This window comes from Lichenostomus cassidix, chromosome 1 (assembly GCF_008360975.1).
Source record: "Lichenostomus cassidix isolate B80296 chromosome 1, HeHo_3.0, whole genome shotgun sequence".
In the NCBI taxonomy this organism is placed as follows: Eukaryota; Metazoa; Chordata; class Aves; order Passeriformes; family Meliphagidae; genus Lichenostomus; species Lichenostomus cassidix.
In genome coordinates, this window is record NC_139479.1 from 66,585,762 (window position 1) to 66,605,899 (window position 20,138).

At 38.6% G+C, this 20,138-nt stretch overlaps 1 protein-coding gene across 1 annotated transcript in view; it reads left to right on the top strand.

Moving 5' to 3' along the window:
• STARD13 (StAR related lipid transfer domain containing 13) overlaps window positions 1-20,138 on the top strand; it is a 285,297-nt gene that overhangs the window by 103,632 nt on the left and 161,527 nt on the right. Inside the window, exon 6 of the mRNA XM_085061629.1 lies at window positions 19,900-19,933. Coding sequence (XP_084917755.1) covers window positions 19,900-19,933 — 34 coding nt within the window. The remainder of the gene's footprint in view (window positions 1-19,899; window positions 19,934-20,138) is intronic.

Below are 20,138 nucleotides of genomic sequence, written 5' to 3' on the forward strand. Positions count from 1 at the left end.
CAAGAAACCATGTTATTGAAATATGCTCTTCTGCTCCTATTAGTTTGATCTGCAGCCTTGCTAATTCTAATTTCATGTAGGCCTAAAGTGACCTGTTTCTCAATTTACAGATACCCATCCTCCATGTGACACCATTTTAAAGCAAAGATCCGTCCCTGGTGATGATGATTCAGTACTGTACTGTTAGAGGTTTTCTCATCAGTGGCAAAAAGAACGTGACATTATTTAGTTGGCTTTAAAGAGAAACCATGTGTGAAGTAGAAGGTATAGAAATTATAGAGATGCTGCAAAGAAAAAAGAAATTAATTAAAATTAACAAAAAAAAAGTAGGTCAATTTTGGCCTAACTTTGTTCAAGTTGTTCCTTTTAAATATGAAGAGTAGAGAAAATAGGCAGATGGGAGTACAGAAAAGGGAAATAAGCCAAAGTGATTAGCCTGGTGACCTTCCCTTATTTCTGGTGGATTTTGTATGTATGTGCACTGTGCCATTGTTTCTGATGAATAAAATTAACATATTCAATTTATATCCTAAAAGAAGCCTAAATTCAGTAATTTTCTCAGTACTGCAGCTCCAATTTAAGGGACAAGTTTTAACTTTGGAAATTATTTGTGGTACTTATTTTTTTCTATATTTTGCATATTTATGTGTTCAGATCGAAGATATCTAAGAAAAGAGTATAGTAGTTTTATAAAATAGCATTAGGACTAATTAAGAAAAGAAAATAGCTCAGAACAATGGCATTCTCCAGGGGTTTTGTTCATATGCCATTTTTAAACAATTGAACATTGAGTCACTCAGTAACAGATTAGCTTATTCATCAGCTTTCTAAGAACTAGATTTCAATGGATTTCTTCCCTTTCTTATATTCTTTCAAATGATTTATATAAAGGAAGGTTTTCACTTTGTTGGTAAGGGTTTCCCAAGAACTTTCCAACTAATGCTTAGTTAAACAAATTGAGTAGAAATTTATACTGTAATTAGTTTGATGAGTGAATTGTGTTGCACAGACCATATTATTGAGAGTTTTCTACTAAGGAAATACGGAAATTAAAAATGAAGGCAAAGAAAATTAAGGTACTTCACTTGTGGCTGTTATTTATTGCTTTAAAACATAATTGTAATTAATGATAACTTTAAAGCATCTTGTAGTGTTCTGTTTAAATCTTCTTTGAACGTTTGCTAGGCATTTTGAGGGGCTTGTTGTTTGGATGAGATCCACAGTGTCTTTTTTCAGGATGGCCAGAAACAGAAATTTCAAAGGGCATCAATGTGGCCTGGTGAGTAGGCTTACATGGAATATGCTGCTAACAGTATGGGACTTATCCTACACCCAAAACACTTGGCTCCTGTGTAGAAATAAGTTTATTGAAGTAGTTCCATTTCAAAAATGCAGTGGCTTGAAAAATAGTAAATATGGGTATTTCTGATATCCAAAAAGGTGTCTCAGTTCTTTTGTCTATTTGCTAAATTCTAGCTCTCAAAACCTCCAGTAGAAATGTACATCATAGTATAATTTCCTGTTTAATGAAAAATCTTTCTCCTATTCCCATTTTTAAAATTGATGGCTTTGGATATTGATGTTCTAGGGTAACAAATTAGAAGACAGAGATCTTGATATACCTTTTATACATATGCACTTCTGAACATCCTCCATGCTATAATTTCCTCCTAGGAACAGCCACTCCTTTCTTTTCATGCTTTCTCTGTAGTTTTAAAAAACTTTGAGTGGTTTCTCTGTGAATCCTCTCAAAGTTTGTGTTTCTTCTGGGAGATGATCAATGCTTCCATGATGTCCTACATGATAGTGCACACTAATTCACAGAAAGACATCATCATGTAATCAGTGTTATTCTCCTTTCTTCTCTATGTGTATCCTAACATCTCATCAGGTTTTTTTTGGCTTCAGCAGACAGAGGGTGGAGTATCACTGAGCTGTCATGGTGACAGACTGCTCCATTTATTTAGGAAATAAACAGACTCTATTCTTGCTGTAGCTATCCCAGCTGCAAATGTTTCCATATTGTCCTACACTTCACCACCTGGCCAGTTACTACTTCCCCAGGTCTTATTTTCCAGCTGCTCATTAAAGATGTTGTAACCTGTTTCAGCTGTAATTGAAAATGGTAGGTCTTGGGAAACCTTCTGCCTTTTCAGTAGAAGAGGTGGTGGAGGTGCGTGCAAGAGCTGTTCCACCAGCAAATCCTGGGGAGATGAAGGGGGAAAGTAGGGATACGTGTGAGGAGGACAGAGTCTTGAGGATAGTATCTGAGTAGCAGGAACCAGGACATGCAGGAGCAATGTCACAACAGCAGAGAATGTGTGTCAGCATACCAAGGCCATTTACCAACCTGTATCACATTATTTTACATTACAAGGCATTACCTCTTATTTATCAACATATTTTCTGTCAGTTCTTTTCTAATTCACCTGTTGAGCATTCAGTAAATATATTTGCAAAGGCTAGCTCCAGTACATTAATCCAATCCAGGAAATATATGTTGGAAATATAAGTGTTTTGAAAACTTACACAAATGCCTACTGTCTTCTTGGAGGCAGCTTTGATACCAAGTATATGTTTTTCACTGAGATATATTTACGCTGAAAAAAGCAACTTGGCGTGAACAACTTTGTCTGTGAGCATCTACTTTCACTTAGTCTTTTCACACTTCTGATGAAGTTCATTTTTTTGTCTGGTTCAAAATTTCCACATTTATTAGGTACCTTCTCTAAATTTCAGTACGGCAGAGAGGTCAGGAAGTACCACTGCAGACTTTCATGGGACTATTCAGTGAGGCAAGGCAAGTGGTGCACAAATGCAGTTCTGTGGAAAACGCCGTTTCTACAAAATGCATGTGATTTTTTTGACTTTTTACATGTAAGGAGAGGTGGGCATCCGCATTGAAGGCAAAACCAGCCACATTTAGAGAGTGTTTTATTCAGAAGTTCATTCTGTGAGATGACCAATACCCCATGCAGAATGACTGGCTCAGCTGTAAATGTTTGCACTGTAGACACCTATTACTAGATGAAATTAATCCCACACATGCCATGTACTGTTAGATTAACACAAAGTTCTGTTACAAGCACCAAAATCTAACATCTTGATGGCTTGGAATATAACAGCATTTGTTTTCAGTTAAATACACAAATGAACCACATATTTTCAATATTGATTTGGGGTTTTCTCATACCTTCCATTATTTTGATTCTATGTTATTTATGACAAAAATGTTGCAGTGGAAATTCTGATTTTCTCTTGACTCCTCATTTTCATTTATTCTATTCTGTTTTTGAACTGAATCTCTTCTGTGCAACTGCCTCAGCCACTGCTGAGGACAGTCATGTTCTGTAAGAGGCATTTCCTGGGAATAAAAGAGTTTGGGTTACAAGGAGATGACCCTTTACAGCACAGATTTTCAGGTGACCTTCATTTTATGTTCCTAGCCCCCTTTATGTTTATTCAATTCACCACTAAAAACCAATATTACTTGCTATTACTTTATACATCTTCTCCAAAACAAAAAAGGCAAAATCTTACTATCTGCAATTATGAGCTTTACAGTTTTGGTCTTGGTTTTTTAACCAAAACTGAACATGATAAATACATTTAAGCAGTAAATGGCCTTAACAACAAATTGCTTTGCTAGCTCAAATTAATTATGTCTTCCGAAGTATTAGTGCATCAGTATTGTGTTTGTTCAGTATTTTGAAGTCCTCCAGCAAAGCTAATTGATTCTGAAATGCCAAACCAGTAAGATTTACTAATTATTTCCCCTCCAAAACTGTTAAGGTATCTGTGCTCCTTTTTACAACTGTGTTAGCATCTCAAAACAAATTGAGAAGACTCTCAGGGGTGACATATTTAGCTGCATAATGTCAGCTATTAGGTAAAGGCAGTGACAAGGATAGTGCAGTTAAACACCTACTCTCTAATTACTTTCTCTTGGAAAATTAGAAGTATATGAAAATACAAAAGTTATTTGAGTAATGTACAAGTTCAATGCTCTTGGGTACTAATATTAAATAAGCTTTCTGACAAAGCAGGATCCTTAGGCTCGACCTTTCTCTTTGTCTTGTAGAAAAAACTTAAAGGCAAAAAACAGATAGGTCTCAGGAAAAGAATTTCACTCTTTCTAAGTATACTTTTGCCTTCAAAGTGTATAAATTAGAGTCATAAACGATATCCATTGCTTAGACACTATGCAATATGCTCAATAGGCCTTGTTCTACAAGTTAAAATAAAGCTTGCATTACAGTATCTTCAGAATAATAATACGAAACAGTTAAACATTGTAAATATAAATTTAAAAATTCCCATTTTGCTAATGTTTTAGAACAGTTAGCAAAATTGTTGAATTATCCCTACTACCAAATGCATGTCTTTCAAAATAGCACATGCATGTTGCATGAATAGCTCATCTACTAACATTAACTACATGATGCTATTACTGAACTATACTATTAAACTATTACACTCTTGTTTCAATCTGTAATGTGTTGCACAGAAACAAAACCAACCTTTCACGTAGGTGTCTGAGAAGTGTAACTGATTTCTATTGCATTATTGTAAAAAAATGCTATAGAAAAAACAACAGAAATCACTAGTGGCACTGTTTAACATATCCTGACTTGAAGAGTCTTTCTGTATTGACCTTTTCTTTTATGTTTCCTAGTTTTCCCTTGTAACACCAGAAGAACAAGGTCTGTAATTGTAATTAGATCAATCTGACAATGAGTCACTCTCTGGCAGCTAAAGAGGAATCAGGAGAAAAATAATCTAATCTTAAACATGAGTGGTATTTGCTGGAGGGAAGGGAGGAAGGGAGGGTGTAGGTAATTTTTTTTTAAAGGGGAATGTAAAACTTGACAGGAATTCATTAACTTTTTTTTTTAATTTTTTCATAGTCTTGTGCTTCATGATCTGGAGTAGCTGCTGAGTGTGTTGAAAAATCTGTGCAGTGTTGAAATCACCTGTAAATATACATTTCCTTGTGTATGCAAAATGGCATGTTTCAGTTTTTAATTACATTGTTAGGGGCAAAACTAGTGGCAAAAAAAAGGCCATGTCTATTTTTGTATCCATTATCCACTGGCATCAGTTCAGAAATTGTAAACATCTCTAGTAGGCACCCAAGCATCCTGATCATAGAATGGTCTATATTGGAAGGGACCTTAAAGGTAATGTAGCTCCAATCCCTCTGCCATGGGCAGATGTGCCACCCAGTAGATACAGTTGCTCAGAGCCCCATCCAGCCTGGCCTTGAACACTTCAAGGAATGGGGCATCCACAACTTCTCTGGGCAAGCTGTGCCAGTGCCTTGCTACCCTCTGAGTAAAGAATTCCCTCCTAACATCTAATCTAAATCTTTCCTCTCTTAGTTTAAACCACTGCCTACTCCTATCACTGTGGAAAGTGTCTCTCCCTTTCTTTCTTACAGGCTGCTTTATGTATTGCAAGGCTGCAATCATGTCTTCCTGGTGCCTTCTCTTCTCCAGGCTGATCAACCCCAGCCCCCTCAACCTGTCTTTATAGGAGAGGTGCTCTACCCCTCTGATCATCTTCATGGTCCTTCTCTGGACATTCTCTAACAGGTCTTTCCGGTGCTGCAGACCCCAGAGATGGACACAGCACTCCAGGTAGGGTCTCATGAGGGCAGAATCACCTTCCCTGCCATATTGGCCAAGCCTCTTTGGAGGCAGCCCAGGTTGTGGTTTGCTTTCTGGGCTGTGAGCAAACATTGCTGGCTCATATTCAGCTTTTCATCCACAAGAAACCCCAAGTCCTTCTCTGCAGGCTGTTCTCGTTGAGTTCCTCTCCAGTTTGTGCTCATGTCTGGGATGGCCCTGACACAGGTGCAGCCCCTTGTACATGGACTTGTTGAACCCCATGAAGTTCTTGTGGGCCCATTTTTCAGGTTTGTCCAGGTCCCTCTGGATGGCATCCAGTCCTTCTGTTGTGTCAACTGCACTGCTCACCTTTGTGTCATCTGAAAACTTGCCAAGGGTGCACTCAGTCTCACTATGTCACTATAGTGATATTGATATATTATGTCACTATAGTGATATTGAAGAGCATATCACTATGACGCTGTAGTGATATTGAAGAGCACGAGTCCCAAGACAGAGCCCTGAGGGACACCACTTGTCAGTGGCCTCCACCTGGACATAGAGCCATTGACCACAATTCTCTGGCTGTGTCCTTGTTGACCAAATAGTCCACCCTTCAAATCCACATCCCACCAGAGATGAGGTGTGTCACATGGGACTGTGTGACACAGTCAGTGCAGGCTGTACAGAAGTCTAGGCAGATCACATCAGTTGCTCTGCCCTTTTCAGTAGTTGCAGTCATTCCATCAAAGAAGGACAACAGATTTGTCAGGCAGGATTTGCCCTTATGAAGCCGTGCTGGCTGTCTTGGATCATGTCCTTGTCTTGCATGTTCCTTAACATTGGTTTCATGAAGATCTCCATGTTCTTCCCAAGCACAGAGGTGACCCTCTCTAGTTCCCATGTCTTCTTTTCTTATCTTTTTAAAAATAACAGTAATGATTCTCTTTTTCCTGTGACCAGGGACTTTGCCTGACTGCCATGCCTTTTCAAATTTAATGGAGAGTGGCTTGGCAACAATATCAGCCAGCTTCCTCAGCGTTCTGGGATGCATGTCATCAGGTCCCATAAACTTCTGGCCATTCAGCTTCATCAAGTAGTCCTGAACCTCCTTTTATCTTATAGTGGGAGAGATTTCACTCCCCCAGCTCCCACCTGGAGGTTCAGGGACTTGGGAGACATTCAGGGGCTTGAGATCCTATAGTGGTGAAAATCACAGTTCTTTAGAGGCCTAAGTACAGCCTCAATCTTGGCATAGAAATCTACACCTGGCAGTTGTGAGATGCTGAGCTCTGGGGGTTTCTGGGTTCCTTGTCCTCTCTGGAGCTCAAATGCCTGTCTAGACATTTCATTCTCCATCCTCTCAAGATCCAAGCTTGGACTGCACTTTTGAGACTAAGCACACAACTGAGCAATGACTGTTCCCTTCGACTGTCATCTTTGCTGTAGCATCTAGAAGGAAAGTCTCAGCTAGTCTGTAAGGTCTTTGATCCAAGGATGATCCCTTCATCCTATACATATGCATGGGGTTTGACCTAGTTTTTCGTATATTCTTTGTTCTATAAAAAAGTGACCTTATTTCTGGTTGAATCTTGAATGTGAGGCACTTTATAATGTAAGTAATAAAATAACATAACACTACATAAATGGTAAGTTGCTGCATTCTCTATGTTGCTGTCTTGAATTTGTACTTTATTCTCATGTGGATAAAGCTCTGAATATGTGCTCAAAAACCACTGTGACTATCAAAAAGCTACAGTGACAGGTAGTGTACTGAAAATTTGCAAGACAGGATCAAAAACTCTAAAACTTCTGGAGATAAGAGAGGTGGGTATATTCTGGTACCAAATGTGGAAAAACCCTTGTGCAGAGGGTAATTTGAGTCTTTCTTTCCTTCAGAACTGTTTAAAATTATAATCACCTTAGAAATGTCATTGTCTGATTATTTACTAAAATAAAGAAGTTCATGCTAGAATGCATTTTTGTGAAGAGAGAGCTTAGGCTTGCCCGAGATTAGATAGGAATTCTATTAGACTTGACATAGAGTGAAGGTGAATATGGCAATACATCGTTGAAAAAATGCAGCAAGAAATCAGACTGTTATCTATAAAGTGCCTTAAGAATGTTTAGCATGAAAACTGGAGGAACTCCAGCTAGTGCATCGTGGTGCTACATACACCCAGTGTTTGCTGCCTGTTTGGGCTTGCATAGCTATGAATTCAGACTGAAGGGGTACTAAGATTCTGAAATAAAAAAAAAGTAGGTGAAATAATGATAGATCCTTAATCTCATGGTCAATTAATACGTTAGACCTCTTCTCCCTTTTTCAATCACCTGCCTAGAGTTACAAATTCTCATTCTTTAATCATGTACATGATAAGGAGGCTTGGCACTGTGCATGGCTGTTATACTCGGTGAGCTAAATTATGCTGTCATGAAGTATGTCCTTGTGTCTGATTTTATGCTGTTGTATTTGGCTTGGTGTAAACATTAATGAATTTATATTTTTTCTTCTCATGAGCTGTAAAATATTAGTAGGTATTTCTAAAGATAAATGGGTTTTAAAGACAGCCTGAAATACTGGAGGGCCCTGAATGTGAAGGTGCAAGTGGCCATGAAGCTACAGCCATTGCTGTAAGGGATGAAACATTTGAAGTGACATAATAAGCAGATCAAAATTCCAGATATTCTATAATTAACTCTAGCAGCTTATACTAAGGTTCTATGTATTTGATGGTCTCCTTCAAGCTCTTGTGAGTATTGTAGATTTAATCAAGATCTGTCCCCCAGTCCTCAGGTACATGTAATTCTGGGAGGAAGCCTTCAAACTTTTTTCCATCAGCTGTCAAGAGCTCAGCAAATTTTGAAAACTCATTTGCATGAATTTACATGTTTCTGTGACTGAAGAGCTACTTATAATTATGTAAAGGTCCTGTCCTACTCCTAGTGCAGTAGGGACAAGTATCCTCAGATACGTGCTCCTATGGATTGTAGCACAGGCAACAGGATGACTGGCATCTCTCTTTTCTTCTAATGTCATTTCCCAATGAAGTACAAAATGATTGCTCCAGCTTCTGGAGAAAGGATTTGTGTAGGAAATCTATCTAGGACATACCACAGCTGAGAATCTGGTTCACCAAAGTCTGCTCAGATAATCTACAGCTAATGCTTCTGGTGTCTGCCACTCTTGCTGGCAGAGCTGTTCTCTGCACCTTTTCTTGGAATGACATTTAAGTCCCATAACAGAGCAAACTGAGTCTCTCAGTAGCTGAGAGCTATTGTTCTTTGTATAGACAGAATGGATGTCCAAGGAATGGGAAACTGGTTCCTCTTACAGCCATGAAACTTTGCAAGAGACACCTTCACTTCCTTCAATAATTAATAAAACAATTACTAGTCAAACGTACTTTTCCATGCTGAAACAGAATTCAAGCTATAAAGGTAGAGAGACATCTCAGCATCCAGTTTTCCAGCAGCTGGTATCATCAAGGTTGTTACAGACATGCATTTTGATGATAGTCCAGAAGCCCAGACAGAGGGCATAGGAAGCTGAAAATCCTTTCTTGCATTAATTAGTAGGTTTTGCCCTTTTCAAATGTTTCCATTCTATTTTTTTCCTGGAACATTATAATACAACAGTTAGGAAATACTTTTTAAAACTGAATAGCAATAACTTCTTTCTGATCTCAGATGTTGTGTCATGAGTTAGCATTATTTTTAGTTGCTGTGACTGAGTAAAACTGTACAGAAGATAGATATGGATCAGTAGGTTCACCCTTTACTGTGAGGTTTTTCCATTTTCAGAGTTGACACGATAATTTTCACTTTAAAAGTTTATTCTTGTTGGACCTGACTTGTCATTTAGATAAATCACACTTGCCTTAATTTAAGATCAGCTGAGCAATGATTTTTTGTAAAATTAGTGCCTTTCAAAAGATGAATAGTGCCTTAAATCTAACTATACAAACAAATTTTAAGCAGTGGCCATTAACTTGAATTACAGAACAGAAAACAGAGAAGGATGATATTTGTCTCTCAGCGATTAAGGACAAAATGGTGTGTGAGGAGATAGAAAAATCTCCATTAATTCTGTCCGCATTTAGTTGTAGATTATGATATTCATGTGAATGATTTAAAAATTGTGCAGCAAACATGTCATAAATGTTAAGCAACGCTGTGAATTATTTTTTATTTCAGTTGTCTGAAACTTGCCTAATACCACATTTTAAGTTCAGTTTATTCCATTTCAAAATCATTCTGAGCTATGTAGAACAGTAACACTGTGAAGAGACTGTGGAGTTTTCCACTAAAGGATCCTTGAATATTTCTAGGAAGGTCATGGTGCTTAGCTACCCCCCAACAAAAAAAAAAAAAAAAGAAAAAAAAAGAAGAGAAATTAATTGTTTGTATTGCAGAGAAGCATAAAACAAGTTCTTCACATAGGAGTACAAGATATGGATATAGTTCTGTGAATATATTTGTTTTGGCTGTCCATGACAGCTGAGAAGTAATGCATGCCAATTTTATAACCCATTTGCGGGAGTGCAGTTATTTTACTCCATTTCAAGAAGTGTTTCTTCTTTTTTTTTTTTTCCCTTTAAAATAGCTTTAGCCAGTACTACATATATTGAAATGAGTTTGAATCTGCTTTAGGCTTTGCAGGAATGTGTTTCTGTGTGTGAGAGGATGATGCAGGGGTTGGAATTCAAGCTAGTCCCCAACAAATTTCTATTCCCTCCTGTTGTCAGAGAAGGATGCATGCAAGTGACTGAGTATCTCATCATGATTTTGCCAATGATTTTAAACATGATATGATGCAGAAAAGTCAAGGTCAATGCTTCTGTACAGATATTTTGTGATGTCCATAAGACAGTAAATTATGAATTATGAAATATGGTTATGGTTGTGGAAACTGTAACATTTCTGGCTTTCAGTTAACTTGTGCACTAGTAGTGATATAGATGAAGAAGTTAGAGACCAAACTGCTTAAGGGTTTTCTCTGGATAGCAGTAATCCAAGGGTCACGGTAGCAGTGGAGGTGTTCATGAGCAGCTGAAGAAAATCCATTCCTTTGTTCATTCAGTGCTGCACTCACTTGCCTGTAGGTCACAGATTAAGCCAGCAGCCCATACAAATTAATGCTCTCTCACAACCTCAGCAATTTTTGAAGGGAAAAAGTTAGAAGGGTGGGTGAATCAGAGGCACACACATACATATATCTAAATGTGTGTGTGTGTGTTTATATATGTGTGCATATACTTACTTGGGGAGGGGAAGAGGGGGTGATTAGGGTGCATGATGGATATGTTGTAGAGAAGACTTCTAGATCCAATCTCTTCAGAGTGTGCTGAGTCAAATACATCCCAACAGCACAGTTAGTGTATAAAAAATAAATAAATTTAAGCATAAGATTAACATTGAGCATGCCTAGTCTAAACAGTTCCAAATCATATGTGTCTGTTTGTCCTTTGGTGCACTGCAGCCCTCTTGTTCTTAGTTCACATGTGCATAAGGGGCTCTGGACTCCTAGCCCTGCATCATTTCACTCAACTTTTCTCACCATGTGCATAATCTTGGCAGGTAAGGCAAAAAGTAAGGCAAGCAGCTGGGAACACAGGGCTTTGAAGTTGTTTAGGTGTTTATATGGCAGTTATCTGAATTGCACCTGGGCATTTGCTGGCAGTGAACCCCACTGCAAGGGGAAATGTATGCTTTTCTATGAAAATATTAACTTTGCAACTGTCACACAAATGCACTGCCCTTTATTTATATGGGTTGAAGTCTTCATTTTGAAAATAAACAACAGAAGTTAACATAAATCGCAAGCTTTTTGTTTTCCTATGGGCTACAACAGAATTTGCAGTGGAGTAGTCATTTCTGACATCTTGTGTGCATTTGCTGTGGAGGTGGTGAGGTAGGTGGCATCCTCTTACCTGGTGCTGGCATACTGAAAGGCATTCTGTTCTTTCTTAAAAAGAGAGAACTTTGGAAAAGGGAAACCTTTTTGGTTTGCATGTCATTTGCATGGGAAAAAGTTTTTCTTTAAATCTGGCATAAAAGCTCTGATAAACAGAGACAAAACCACAGAGGCAGTCAAAAGAAAATGATCACATATTGAAAATTATTTACAGCAGGTTTCCAATACTGGAATGTCTTATAAAGACTAAAATCTATGAAGGAATTGCAAGATACAAAACAATTAGTGGTTTGCTTCTCCTAAGGGCATCAACCTTTGCTGGAGCACCAGAAGAGGCAGAGATGCTAGCAAACATTTCCCACAGGTGTTCTCACAAAGAATACTTCTGCTAAGCACTTCTGTATATTTCTGTATATTCTGTATTTTCAGTAACTCTTTGGAATAAAATAATTTGCTGCTCACTTATCCCTGCTTTACCTTTAGCTGAAAAATGACTACTAAACAAACCTATATTGGTATTTCTCAAGAAGCCTAAATTGTCTACCAAGATTTTAACTGATTGCTAATACATCAGTTTACTGGGGAAAGTGCATTTTTGGTTGAGACTAAATTACAGTGATGAGTTTTATTGACTGTGAAGGAGAATACCTGATATCCACTTAGAGCCTAGCCATCATGAAACATTTCTGTGGACGCTCAATAGTGAAAACAAACAAACTGCTGCTAATGGCAGTCTGAAGTTCATTCCCAGCTAAGTACTGCTCTGGGCCAAGCTAAAATAACACCACAGCTGTAGCCAGAGCTCACAGGGCTTGGTTTTCATGTTCTGCCATGGATTACTGCTAACTGCTATTTGCTTTAGCAGTCACTCATTTCCCAGAGCAGGATAGCAGTCCCCCGCTTTCATGCCTCTCTGTTGTTGTGTGACCTCTTGTACCTTTCCCACTTCATTCTATCTTTAAAATAGATATAGCACTTCTTCCTACTCAAGAGGGTAAAAATGATAGCAATGTGTGACTCACTGTATTGTTCCAGGATTGTGAAAAACAGAGGCTACTCTGGCCTCTGCCTTTTGTTCATCTCCATTTGGCAGTCATTGCTCTTCTTTTTTGTCTTTCTTTCTCCCACCTCCACCCCATCACATTTCCACCTGACTCCCACACATATGTTGTGACAACTATGTTATCTCCAATTTTTATTCATGTCTTTGTTTATACAGAAACATGGCTAGTTATCTTAGCACAGGACTGAGCACTAATTGATATTTGCACAGTTCTGAGCATGTTGATGTTATTCCTGCTGCAGAGTTGAGAGTTCAGAATGACTAAGTGCTACTGGGACTTTCTAAAGGTAAAAGCATAATGAAGAGGACATTTTTTGATTTTATCAGGATGAAATTTGCTGAGACATGGCAGAACTATATCCTGTAAGGAAGTGATCCCAAAGGGTGAGTGCAGGGAACTGGGCAGGATGAACAGAACATTCAGGGCACCATGCAAATGAAACGTGTTCCACAAAATGTTTCTTTGAATAAATGCTTGAGGTTGCCTGTACCTGCTTTGCAAGGGCATAATAACAAAGTGTCAGGTTAGATTTTAATTAGATTTTAAAATACTGACTACTATTAAAACACATCTAAAAGCACAAAAGTGGCAAGTGGTATGGAGAGTCTGTAAGTGAAAGAGAATGGGGGTACCTCACCACATTATACCAGGTGGAACCAGACCTGTTTGGCTGCCCTGGTCACCTTGAAGGGGTGAGGGGCATCTGTTTTTGCAGTGAAACATCTGTGTTCTGTCTCTCAGGTATATCCAGCAGGCCACAAAGAGCAAAATAGTGCCAACAGAGAAGCTGTTCTCACAGCTTGCTTCAGTTAGAACACAAACTTCACAAGCACAATATAGAATGCCTGAAAATTTAAGCAAATTACCATGGATAAAGTACAGCAAAGTGACATTCTGAAATTTTAAATATCTACATATCCAAAATAATATAAAAAAATAATAATTTCACTTGAGCAGAGCTATTTCTTAAATTAGTTCCAGTGACCTCCAAAATCACAGGTATAATAAAATCCTTGAAGATGAAGAAGGTATCTAAACTTATGATACCTTGGTGCCCTTTTCTCATGGTTTCAAGTGCAAATATTGGTAGAAATAGTTTTTCTGTTCTGTGAAATGTTTTGCCAGTTTGTAAAATTTTCTTATCTGGTCCAAGACCAGCTTTTGCAAATTTCTTATATAATGTAATACAATGAGTTAAATAGTAAACAAATACATTTTCAACACAAAAGGTATTTTTTCTTTCAAAGCTATTAAAATGAAACCTTTCAACAATTTGGGATTTTATTTGATACCTTACTTTCTCTGTTGAAAAGTCATGTCAATTGAATTTTTAAATGGAAAAAAAGTGTGGAAAAAGTCTTCAATAATTGCAAGCTCCAAATTACGACTTCTACTGATTCCAGTATCATTGCTCTCATCCTTCTGTAGGATTTGTAGATCAGTTGCAAATTACCACAACATTTTTTTAACTGAAATGTGAATGGTGGTATCTGAGCATACCTGCATATGTGGTATGGCACAGTCAGCAACAAAGGCCCTTGTCACCACAGAGGCTTTCTGCTATTCATTAATAGGAAAATTTTCATGTTCAGACTTCCACTAGTTGTACTGGGGCCAAATTTAGGAGACCAGATAGTTCAGTCTTCAAGTCCATGGAATAGCAAACAGTCATTTTAACCCATAGGGGAAATCATAGGAGAAGCAAAGGTAATGTAGAATGAATGACAGCAAAAAACCCAAGATTACAGAGTGCTAAACAAAGTGATTGCATTAGAGCGACATGTGAGACAGAAGAAATGGAGCTGTAATGGAGCTCTTTGATAGTTGCAACAAACTAAAAACCAGAAAGTGTTTGGGGATAAAATTAATGTTCTGCTGCTTTTGATTCCCATTTGTCAAGATGAGTGCTAGTGCTGGTGCAAGACAAATAGGCATGGCCAGCTGAGACACAAGGATGATTGGCATCATCCAATCTGATGGCAAAATGGGCAATTGCAATGGTTTAATACAGTAAAAAATACCATAGAGGCACACCCTAGTGCTCACCACAAGTGGCTTCTCCTCCTCATGTGTTGGAACTGAATCCTCCTCAATAAAAATTTTGTTATAACCCCCCAGGCTGTAATTGCTTGACATTTGGAAATCATATTAGCAGCTGCTAGAGGTAAAATCTCCCTGGTCTGCTAATATAATAAATTCTTTTAGATAAGTATGATAAATTACACATACTGAAATGCATGTTCCTTTACCATTAGTCTTCTAGCTCATTTTCTTCTAATCTCACTTGGAACATTGTTGAAATGGTTTTCACTTTTATATACTTTATTATTGCCTTATTCCACTTATTGTAAACCTTTCTTAAATGTAATTCAAAAGCTTTCACTGTAAAATAGTTTCCAGGCAGTTTTCTACTTGATCAAAGATTTCAAAACAGCAGCCACAAAAAGTGCCCCATGACTTTCTAAACTTTTATCAATAGTACATAGGCAAAAAAGATACATATTTGTAGCAAACAGAAGAAAGCAATTGAATACATCTTTCTTTCTATGACAGTATTTTTCAAAACAGCACTGATCTTGGTGCAAAATTAAATATTTAGACTAAAGTAAAATGCATTTTAAAAAAGTGATTTTGCCAACTAAAACACTAAACTAGGAAAAACAATTTTCAAATGTTCATTAAGTGTCCTTTTAAAGCTGTGCATGATTATTAAATATGCTTTTTTATCTCCAGGCAATATTTACAGTATCTCATGTTTTTAGAATACAGTTTAGAATATTAAGTTTAGGGTTTTCAAAAGAAATGTCTTTATCCTCTGAATTCTTGATGCTTGAAGCCCTCCTATAGGTAATGAAAGACTGCAATGAGGTCTCCGCAGAGCCTTCTCTTCTCCAACTCTCTGAGCCTGTCTTCGTAGGAGAGTTTTTTCAGCCCTCTGATCATCTTTGTGGCCTCCTCTGGGTCCACTCCAATGGGTCCACATATTTTCTGTGCTGAGGTCCCCAGAACTGGATGCAGCATTCCCAGAGGCGTCTCATGGGAGTGCAGTAGAGGGGCAGAATCACCTCCATTGATCTGCTAGTCACTCTTCCTGTGAATGACCAAAGAGACTTGCTCAACTGCAGACTGAGGAGCTGTTTAATCTTTCTTTGACCCCATCCTGAATAGTTTGCAGCACAGTAGCTGAGGTTCAAGAGAAATTGAGAATTTCCCCTTCACCCTACTTTCTAACCTGGTGAGGAGGCCAAGCTGTTCTGATGCAACAGGTGTGAGGCAGAATCCCATCCAACCAAGATCTGTCTTCTATGCTGCAAGTGACTTCTCCAGTAGAACTCAGGCTGTATATTAAATATGGTCTCTAAGAAACACCTCTTAGAGAGGTGTTTCTCTGCAGTAGTTGTACTTTAAAGGAAAATTATGAGCCCTCTTGTCAGCCTTTGAGGATACATCATAAGCACTAAAATCCAGCAGCGATTTCAACCCTGTAACAAAGATGGGTGCCAAGTCTCTGAGAGAAGTCAAATTTCTGACACAGCAGTCTCAATAGTATTTTCTGTGGCACAGCTTCAATATTGCCATTATTCTCAGCTGACTAACAGGCTCTAAGGAAATTGCAAGTGTCATCCAGACTGAAGCTCTCATTGCAGGGGCCAGGCATCTCCAAGTTAAGGCTGATATTGCTGAGTATCGTTATATTGCATCCCTTTTTGGGCTGTAGAATTTTATTTTGAAGTAGTACCTAGGATTTTCTTTCCTTCTGTCAACATCTTTCTGAAAGGATCTAATAAACCTGCTAAGCAGATGATTGATTGAGTTTTGCATGTGGATTGCTGTTTTCCTCCTTTAGAACTGCCTATATGTCACTCTAATTAAAGCCTAGCAAGTTATTAAATAGTTAGAATGAAGAACCAGCATGATTTTCAATCCTTATGGTTTGCAGGCCCTTTTTCAGTTCAGGATGCTTTCCTTCAGTAGCAGTGAACCAGTAGGAAGTCATACAGATTTACCCTTTTTCCTCTGAGTGTCATGTTTCAGAGTGGTGCTGCTGGTTGCTCACCACAGAATGTAAGCTTACAGAATCCAAAGCCTTTTTTATTAACAGCAGATGTAAAGTAGTCCTGTCCAAATGCCAGGGTTTATTTGATAGCAGTGATATTTTTGATACTGTATCTATGTTAAATAAATTCTCTGGCTTTTTTATTAAATGTCTAGAAGAGTTATTTGCATGCTGAACAGATACACTAATTGCCTTTTTTTTTTTTTTTGGAGGGTGTGATTTCCTGAGAGTGAATGATTACAGTTTGACAGGTAGTCAGAAATATCAGTGGAAGATATGGGCAGATTTGAAATGGGAGCATAAAGGAGCTAATAACTAAAAGGGGTTGATGGGGAAGAGGGAAGCAAAAGACTTGGATGCAAAATGGTCTTTTTTTTTCCGCTGAAATGGTGTATGATATTATGGCAGTGCAGAATCCCTGTGCTGTTGCAAATTAAAATGGTTTTGAAGTTGTTCAAGTCAGTCATTTAATAATCTGTGTCAGAAAAAAAAAGCTTTTATGTGACAATAAGCTTTCTGGGATATTATTAAGTCATTTAATCCAATTGTTTGATGAGTTCCAGGCCCTGATCACTTATAAGCATAAAAGATTATGTATACATCAGAGAAACAGTTTTTTGATGGATATGTTTATTTTCTTTGTTGACTTTATGATGCTGGTGTTTTGCTTCTACCTTCACTTCCACTTCATCCAAGGAGTTCATTTGAGTAACTTGTTTTCACACAGAATGTCTTTCAGGAAAATTACAGAATCATAGAATCATTTAGGTTGTATAAGACCTCAAAGATTGAGTCCAGCCATTAACCTAACACCATCAAGTCCACCACTCAACCATGTCCCTCAGTGCCACATTTGCATCTACACATCTTTTAAATACCTCCAGGGATGGTCACTGCACCCTTCCCTCAACAGCCTGTTCCAATGCTTGGCAGTGATTTCTGTGAAGAAATTTTTCTTAAAGTCCAATCAAAACCTCCCCTAGTAAAACCTGAGGCCACATCAGGTTCTTTATAAATGCAATGTTTACTCTTCTCCCCCCAGTACATCCACAGCCTTTCTTGAGCTAGCTGCACCAACACTGAGGGTACAATTGTCTTATTCACTGCACTGGCTCATCCTGTTCTGATCAGAGAGCGCAGCATGATACTGTCCAGGCAAGCTTTTGGAAACCTTTGCTCACAGAGGTGAACATGGGATGGCCCTGCTGAAGCACAGGACTGCTGAGGGGGAGGAATGGACCCAGTATCTAAACATTTCTGGTTTCTGTGGGCTCGTTTACATGCTTCAGCAAGTAAAACATGGTTATATCAGCAGAGTGTGTTTATCTTTGGCTTCTGTTTGACACTTCCACTAGCAAAATTGTTACAGCTGGAGTTGTAAGCAAATGATTTCTTTATTATTCATAGCAGCAGGTGCTGCAGCAGTCTTTTGGCTAGAGTTGTACTCTTTTGGTCCATGGTTTCTATATATTTGATTAGCTGATGCCATGCTGTTCAGATGGGTTGCTAGTCCTCCAATAAATGTATTTTGTTACACAATCAGTTATATAGTGTGTTATCATTTCCATAAATCACTTTTAGTTGGCAGCTTTCTGTTACCGCTTGGGATTGTTCCAGCAATAATTTGCATCTTTTTTGTACGGCATCCTAAAAAGATCTTGGAAGTTAACATAGCCTGGATGTGATTTTAATAGCTGGTATCCTTCTGACAGCACTAGAACACAGAGACCAGCTATCCATGAAGGACTGACATTTATTTTTGATTCACATATCATTTATATATTCTTCAAGAAGTGCTTATCCCAAGATTCGGTATAGCAATTTAGGCATCCACCAGGCTTACGCCAGAGTTGTGATGCTAAAAATCAGGTGCCTGTCCCCAGGCAGGGTGATAAACAACACTGCAGCTCAGTGTTGGACCGATTGACACAGCCTGTGCCTGAATTTCCTACTCCTCTATGGAAATGAGGTGCTTTGCCACTAATGAAACCTGATTTGGACTCAACTGCTCGTTATCTTCCCATCAGAAGTGACCACTTGATTCCTGCTGGCTAAAGATAGGTTCACTTCAGCTGCTGCTCAGGCAGACCTTGCAATGGAGCAAGAGGCTCTTTTAGAATGAAATTGCCTTGCAGAAGGGAAAACAAATGTACCCTAGTTGTGCTTTTCCTATTATTAAGAGAGATGCCTAATCAATTCAGTTCCGTGCTCAGAGGAGGAATTTTCCAATATCTCAGTAAAATTCGTCACTAAATAAAAGGTAAATAAAAAGCATGTTTTCATAGACAGATTCCTATCAAGGCTGCAGAATGAATATTGACTGAAGAGATAATGGAGCACTTGGTGCATCTGATGGAAAGGTGCAGATGGTTGTCCATGTGGGGATAAGCAGATAACAAGAACAGGGAGTGTGTCACTGCAAGGCACAGGAGTGGCTGTCTTTTCAGCTGCCTGCAGATTGAGCACTTCACACTGGTACCTGAAGGAATCATTTCAGCCTTATGTTTAATTTAAAAAATTTAGGTGCGGCTTCACCCATTATGCTAGTTTCATTTACTGCATGGTAAAATGAATTCAGGCTGCATTGCTGAGAGGGTTGATGGATCTATGAAAGGAAATGCATTTAATCACTGTCAACAACCTCTTCATTTGGGCACTGAATGCTATTAAAGAGAAAAGCAATGGACCAAGAGGTGCATCCAAGGGTGGTGTTAATGGCACCACTTTCCTTTAGCATGGCAAACCCAAAGCAGCAAAGTGTAAAATGTGAAGAAAATGAGATGGCAAGTCAGTTTGCCCACAAGCCCCAGGCAGAGCAATCCTCTCTTAGTCACAGAGGAACGGGAAACATCTGCCTTTCTGAGTCACAGTGTCCTGTTTCTTGCCACTCAGTAGAGCTGCCCACACAACTTTCCAGCAGCCTGTCTGCTCCCTGAGCCCCACCAGCATTGCAAGACCCTTTCAGGGATGTTCCAGTGTGTTGTACCTCATGTATCCTTGCAGCACATACTCTGCTTGTGCCACAGCCTGCTTCTAGGCTCACTCACTGCAAGACAGGTTTGAGAATGGGTGGCAAGTTGTCCTTAGCAAGCAAAACTAGCTATTCTGCATGATTTTTATTGATAAACTCTGGATATTGTGCCTTGTCTAAGGTGGTGATGATTAGTAATTACATAGATTGTCGTCTTGAAATGTGGAACTTATTTGAAGGCAAAAATGTACAATTATTAAAGAAAAATCACTTTCTTACAGATGCTGTTTCAGAAGCTGTGCAAGGAAAAAGCAGGTAAGGCTGCATTACTTCTCAGAAGTTTTTTGGTGGCTTGTGTAACCATGCATGCATTGACGGAGGACCCAGGGAGTCTCTGCTGTTGTGTGGGTATTCAGTGCACTTGTGACGATCTCTTCCATGCTGCTGTTCATGACCTAGTGGTGTAGGATTTGGGTGGTTCTTAGGAAAGCTGATAATTCACTGCCTTTTGACCTACACC